We start from the raw sequence: 7531 nt of genomic DNA on the forward strand, positions 1-7531 counted from the left end.
ACAGCAAATAATCCAACACAAAACTGGAAGAAAAAGCAAAATACACACAGACCAGAGACAAAGTTTGACATTAACTAGTAAAGGTCTCATCACCAAAGAACACCTATAACACCTAGAAGGACCGGAAGTCCCCTGGGTTACCAAGCCAGGAGGGGGAAGGGCTGGGGGCCTCAGCCATGCCCCCAACACCCACAACCATTCCCAAGGGTGAGGGGCTGAGGGCCTTGGCCATGCACCCCCAACACCTGCAACCAGCCCAGCAACAACTACTGAGCTGCTGCAGAAAGCACCCTGGGCTCTCCTGAGCCAGGGTGGTGGGGGATTGAGGGCCTTGGCCACACACCCCCAACACCCACAACCAGCCCAGTGATGACCGCTGAGCTGCCGCAGGAAGCACCCTGGGCTCCTGAGCTGGGGCGATGAGGGGGCGAGGGCTTCAGCCACACCTGACACCTGCACCCAGCCCAGCAAGGACCGAGCCACCGCTGGAAGCCCCCTGGTCTGCCCTGCAGGAGTAAGGGGGGTGCCACAGGCCTCAACCCTCCCCTCCCCCTTCATCCCACCCTACTTCCTCCCCCTTTCCCCTCTCCCCCCCAACTGCTCTGCAACAATACCACAGAATGTAAAAAAAATAGTAATATTAATAAATAGTATGGTGCTGGCATAAGGATAGACACATAATGGAACAGAATTAAGAATCGAGAAAATAGTCGCTTATATTTATTGTCAATTGATTCAGGTTGTCAAGACCATTCAGTGGGAAAATAGTAATCTTTTCAACAAATGGTGCTGGGACAACTAGATATGCACATGCAAAAGAATGAAGTTGCGGGGCCGGCCCGGTGGTGCACTGGATAGTGCACCGCTTGGGAAGCGCGGTGGCGCTCCCGCCCGCGGGTTCGGATCCCACATACAGACCGGTTCCCGCTCACTGGCTGAGCGAGGCACGGGAGCAACGCCGAGGGTTGCAATCCCGTTGCCGGTCCCGGTCCGGTACGGGGGCGACACTGAGGGTTGCGATCCGTTGCCGGACACGGAAAAAGACAAAAAAAAAAAAAAAAAAAGAATGAGGTTGCACTCCCTACATTGCGCCATACTCAAAAATTAACTCAAAGTGGATCACATACCTAAATGTGATGAGTGTAAGACTCTTACAAGAAAACATAGCAGCAAATCTTTGTGACCTTGGGTTGGGCAATGGTTTCTTAGCTATGACACCAAAGCCCAAGCAACAACAGTAAAAATAAACTAACTGAACTTGTATCAAAATCTAAGACTTATATGCTACAAACGATACCCATCAAGAAAGTGAAATTACCCAAAGAATGGGGGGAAACATTTGCAAATCATATTTCTGGTACGGGGCTTGTATCCAGAATATACAAAGAACTTTTAACAATAAAAAGACAACCTAAAATAAGCCAACGGTTAACAGACATTTCTCCAAAGAAGATATACAAATGCCCAATAAGCACATAAAAAGATATTCAACATTATTAGTCATCAGGAAAATGCAAGTCAAAACTGCAATGGAACACCACCACGTGACACCGACTAGGACAGTTAAAATCAGAAGGTGAGATAATAGCAAGTGTTGAGGATGTGGAGAAAAAAGAACTCATTCACTGCCAGTGGGAATGTAAAATGGTACAGCCACTTTGGAAAACAGTCTGGCAGTTTCTTATATGGTAGAGTTATATCCCCACCTAGGTAGGTACTAAAGAGAAATCAAAACATATGTCTGTGCAAACACTTGTACGTGAGTGTTTACAGCAGTGTTATTCATAATCGCCAAAAGGTGGAAGAAATCCACATGTCCATCAGCTAATGAAGAGGTAAACATAATGTGGTATTATCTGTACACTGGAACATTATTCGGCCAAAGAAGTGAAGTGCTGATACATGCTACAACAGGGCTTTGAAAACTTTATGCTAAGCGAACAGGGCACATACAAAAGGCTACAAGTTGTATGACTCCATTTATATGAAAAGTCCAGAATAGGCAAATAGAGACAGAAAGATTAGTGGTTGCCAGGAGCTGGGTGGTGGAAAGGAAATAGGGAGTGACTGCTGATGGGACAGTGTTTCTTTTGGGGGTGATGGTTACACAACTGTGAATATACTGAAAGCCACTGAATTGTATACCTTTAAAATGTGGATTTTATGGTGTATGAATCTCAATATAGTGTTTTTAAATAATGGGTTGCTTTAAAAACCAACTCAATAGAACCGGTACAGTGCTTTAACATACAGCGTAGTTGCACTGGTTCGTTCCCACATTCTTGGTATATTCAGTAATTGTGGGCAGACGGTTACGGCCATAATGCTACTATCACAATAATTTTTTAAATCTTAAGTGCTGCAAGAGTTTAAATATTTTAAACTTAATTGTGCTGATTAATATTTAATTAATTAAATAACTAGTAATTAGTAACTTAATAACTAGTAATTAACACATAATTAATATGTGTTTAATTAATACGTACATCAGGTTTGTTCTTAAGCTGTATCACTGACCCATAGTTAAAATGACAACTTTGGGGCCGGCCCGGTGGCGCACTGCTACAGTGCACCGCTTGCGAGCGCGGTGGCGCTCCCGCCGAGGGTTCGGATCCCACATACAGACCGGTTCCTGCTCACTGGCTGAGTGAGGTGCGGGTGCGACACGGAGGGTTGCGATCCCGTTGCCGGTCCCGGTCCGGTACGGGCGCAACACTGAGGGTTGCAATCCGTTGCCGGACATGAAAAAAGACAAAAAGGAAAAAAAAAATGACAACTTTGAATGCAAATCTCTTAACTGGTAATGACAGCCCATCCCAGGGGGAGGGGGGCAGCAAGAGGGGAGATTTCCTAGACTCTCTCGAGAAGCAACTAACAAGCCTACTTGGGGAGTTTGTTCTATGTCTGTCTAAGGGGAGAGGCCAGAGAGGAGCAGCATGTGACACATACTACACAGCTCCCTCCCCGGCCCTCTTCATTCCATGCAGAGTCACTGCCCCAGCAGGCCCGCCACTTCTACCATTACCTGCCTCAGGTGTGCTGGAGCAGAAGACAAGCCAGCTCCAGGTGTCTTCTGGGCTTGACTGCCTGTCACTGAAATAGGGCTCCAAGTTGCTACTCCTTACAGTCTCCGGTATGGCCTGAAGCATCTTTTCATCCAACTGAAGATCAGGCGCGTGGTTAGTTATCTTTGTAGACCTTGGGTCTCCATTGTGAGCTGGCGCCTGCTGGTCACGTGCGAGGACTCTGGCCTGCCCCTGCAGCCGTCATGCTCCTGGGGCTTCTATACCCCGGCTTAGGACACCTGTAAGCGGTGAGAAGCCTCCACTCCTGAGAGCTTTGGTGCCGCACTTCCTCAGCCCCCTCGCCCTCAGAAGATGGTTTATTTTACAAGTTCTTTTCAGAAAGGTTAATTAGTATCTGAAACTTTTTGTGAGAGTCAATTTCCTCCTGCTGCTAAAATGATGACAATAACAAATAATTAAAGGAATTAAAATTTAAGAATAAGTATATGAAGTAAAATAATTTGTTAAACATCCGTGTAGATAGTGCACTAGATTGCTCTGTGCCTCAGTTGCTCGTGGCCACACTATGCCATCTGAATGCCCGCCCGCTCCTGCTCTCTGGAGGGAAAGGGATGCAGTCCTGGGCAGGGACCCTGGGGCTGCAGACTGCTGGCTGCTAAGCTCACCACCTCAGGTCAGGTGCACAGGAAGGACTGGCCGGGAGTCACGCTTCTGTCTTGTAGGTCTAGAGATAGTACCGGAAGTTCCCCAAATAATGCCTCACGTTCTTGCTCCTCTTTCACAGGCCTCTATCCTGACCAATGCCTGGTTTCTCAATAGTTGTATATTGCCTCCACAAAAAAAGGTTAAGGAGTTAAATTTATTTGTTTAATAAGGAGTAGCGACTATTTGAATGACTTAGTAGCAGGGTAAGGCAGAGACACCCAGTATTCACGTTCCAGAATAAAAACATATTTATTTAAGTTTTTCAGAAGTACAGAATAACATAGCTTCATCATTCAGGAGACACTTTATAACTTCTGTTTTGAGAACATACACTGTGGACATTTGATGAAAAAACATGTTTGATGTAAAACAATTTCTGGTCATTTCCAATCTATATACCTTACAACTTCAATTTTTTTTTTTCCTTTTTATCTTTTTTACTGACCGGTAACGGGATCGCAACCCTCGGTGTCGCGCCCACACCGGGGACCGGCAACGGGATCGCAACCCTCGGTGTTGCGCGTGCACTGCACTCAACCAGTGAGCGGGAACCGGTCTCCACATGGGATCTGAACCCTCGGCAGGAGCGCCGCNGTGCACTGCACTCAACCAGTGAGCGGGAACCGGTCTCCACATGGGATCTGAACCCTCGGCAGGAGCGCCGCCGCGCTCCCAGACTGCGCACTCTCCAGTGCGCCACTGGGCCGGCCCACAACTTCAATTTTTAAAAAAATTAACCTCAAGTTTTCTTGTCTAACACTAGGTCAACAATAACTCTAAAAAGGGAAGAACACAGCACTGTCTCCAGGTGGTAATGTTAGGGTAAGCTGGGGGAGGTGAGACCCACAGACCTGGGGACGGTCACACAGCTTGTTACACACAGGAATACGACAAGATGGGAAAATCATAGTTTCAGGTGTCATTTGAACTATCTATATAAGGTATACATTATAAAAAGGTAATTTGGAACGTTTCACAAATGTATGAAAGATACCTGTTCTAACTGCCTGTGAATGCACAACCCTGAGCTGAGAATAGAGACGGGTGTGTGACACAGCACAGCCTGAAGTCGCTCCCCTCTCCAATTTATCCCTCCACATGGGCAGGGAACTTGTGATTAATGACGCTGAGCCAAAAAACGTGAACTCGTTAAGTACACAGGTGTAGAAGGTGGGGTCACTTCTAAACACAACAAAATTACCTTCAACGTGAAAAGTTAAAAATTAAAAGCACAGGATGGGCCCCGTGGCTCACTTGGGAGGGTGCGGCGCTGGTAGCGCCGAGGCCGCGGGTTCAGATCCTATATAGGGATGGCTGGTGCGCTCATGGGCTGAGCGTGGTGCGGACAACACCAAGTCAAGGGTTGTGATCCCCTTCCCAGTCAAAAAAAAAAATTAAAAGCACAACATGGAAACAGAAGCAGCTGCTGGCTAACGACAGTCCTTACTGACACATGCTGGTACTTTAACACATGAAACAGGTGGTCAGCAGCTAAGGATGAACATTTTCATGTATATTTGTTTTAAGAAGTAATTCTGCAAGGAAACCTGCACAGGAGAGCGACCTCACTGTGTGGCAGCTGCTGCTGCTAAGGTCGCTTGCTCCTGGATCACCTCCTCCTGACTTGCTTTTTCTTTTCCCCTCTGCTGACTCAGACCTGCCAGAAGCAACCCAGCAGGTGCTGATGGCAACGGACAGAGAGGCCGTCAACTCCAGCTAATCAGCCCAGCTAGACGGGGAAAGGCTGATTCAAGGGGGGAGAGGAAAGCATTGTCAGGGAGATGCCAAAAGGGCTGAGCTGTGTGAAGGCAGCCAGCGCAGGCATTTTCTGGAATCAGGAAGAATCAGGTGTTCAACCTTGAAATAGGCACTGTGCCTTTTCTGTGCTGCCAGAGACACCCTTCAATTCTAAACCAACATACCAGGCAAAGTTCCTGAAAGCAGGCCTGTAACAGGCTGTGGCTGAATTTGTTTTAGTACAGGGAGGAAAAAAAGGCCCAGTCCAAAACAACGGACCCAACAGGAATTTCCCTGTCCTTTTTAACCCCAAACATTCATTAGTTCAATTTAGTATTTCAATGACCAAGAATTTTGTTGAAATGGTTTTCTTCTAGTGTGGAGGTTTCTCTCACTCAGAGGCAGAGTCTGGCACCACAACCCCCAGTGACCTCCAGGCAGGGCACAGGTCTCAGCCTGTTCTTTGTAGGTCTGGTTGGGTTTTGACTGGAGGTACCCAAAGTTCTGTGACATGGAAGCTACTCTCCACGCCAGCTCTGAAGACAGGTGAGAACACGGCTTCAGTGGCCTCTCTTCTTTTGTGGGAAAAACCTATACTTTGTTGGGTTAAACTCTTCCCAAATTCGCTCAAATTCTTCCAGAAAAAGCCTGACATACTCTTCATCCTCCATGATCAGGACGTTTTCTCTGTTGTTCTGAATGGCTTGTGTGGTCCAGTTGAGGGAGCCAGTGATGAGCACCTTCTTGTCCACGATGGCAAATTTGTGGTGCATGTAGCCCAGGTCTTGATCATGTCGAACCTGGATACCTGCAGAAAGGGCAAACCGACATCTCACTACACTTCACAAGAGGTGCCGCACTCTAGAAGTGAGGACCATTTCCTTGGAGCTACTCATTTTGCTGTTTGTTTCCAGTTTGGTGGGAAAGGAGAAGCCCACCGTGCTGTTACAGGGTGGTGGTGGCTGAGCTAGGTGGGGACCAGCCTCCACACTAGCTCCTAAGGAGGAAGCCAAGAACCATGGAGTGAAGAGCAGATGAGCATGGGAGGAGCCCAGAGCAGCTCCTCACACCACCCTGCAGGGCTGGGACCAGCACGTCCCAGAGGACCTGGACGGTCCCAAGTGTGGGGTTGGCAGCAGAGACCACGGGGGACAGACACCTGTGTATCAGCCTCCAGCAGATGCTGCGCCCTGGACATCACTCAATCTCCTCTGGAGAACCACCCAGGTTCACACCTCTGGAGAATAAACCAACCAGCACCTTCCTTTGGGATTACTGGTTCCAGGCAGAGGCCATCAGAGCAAAGACGGCATGCTGGGGTCTCCCTGCTTAAGCTTTCACTTTTCCAGGGCACTGAGGACATGAGTCACACCTGCTCTGTAAGGAGCAAGGGCGAGCCTGAGGAGGACAGAGGGGCCTCAGCATCGGGGCCTCACCTCGCTGGCCCCACTCCAGGCCCATCGATTCCCAAGGTGCATCCAGCTTTTCCAACCCTGACACGAAAGCCAAGTATTCTCTTCCACGTCGCCCTGCCTCCTTCACCAAAGAACTGTCATCAGTGTCTTTCATTTTATATCCCACTTTCCAAACTCCTCCAGGGGAGGGACCTCAGCTGTCTTGTCTGCCACTGTACCAAGCCCTGGAGTAACACCTGCCTCCATCATCTCCATTCAGTGTTGGGGGGCCTCCACTGAAGTCAGAAATTTGACTTAAGCGAGTTTAAAGTAGGCTGCTTTGGAATAGGGTTAGGGTTTATGCCGGGAATTGATTGAAGCGTGTCCTCACAGTTCATACATTAGAAGCTTACTCCCCACTGTAGCTGTTGAGGGTGGGAAATCCTATTATAGTCACTGAAAGGTGGGGCCTTGAAGAGGTGATTGGATTGTAGGACCACGTCTTAGTGAACGGATTAATAATGGTGGTCACAGGCGTGCTTCAGAGGGCTTTAAAAGAAGAGCACGAGGGCCGGCCTGTGGCTCACTCAGGAGAGTGTGGTGCTGACAACACCAAGGCCACGGGTTCGGATCCCATATAGCGATGGCCGGTTCGCTCACTGGGTGAGC

General features: G+C 48.3%; 1 protein-coding gene across 1 annotated transcript in view; it reads right to left on the minus strand.

Annotated features, from left to right (window-relative positions):
* Positions 1 to 5086: 5086 nt before the first annotated feature.
* Positions 5087 to 7531, minus strand: part of PLD6 (phospholipase D family, member 6) — a 4713-nt gene continuing 2268 nt past the window's right edge. Inside the window, exon 3 of the mRNA XM_008584262.1 lies at positions 5087 to 6276. Within this exon, the coding sequence (XP_008582484.1) occupies positions 6029 to 6276 (248 nt within the window). The 3' untranslated portion in view covers positions 5087 to 6028. The remainder of the gene's footprint in view (positions 6277 to 7531) is intronic.

This window comes from Galeopterus variegatus, unplaced genomic scaffold (assembly GCF_000696425.1).
Source record: "Galeopterus variegatus unplaced genomic scaffold, G_variegatus-3.0.2 Scaffold3190, whole genome shotgun sequence".
NCBI classification, from domain to species: domain Eukaryota; kingdom Metazoa; phylum Chordata; class Mammalia; order Dermoptera; family Cynocephalidae; genus Galeopterus; species Galeopterus variegatus.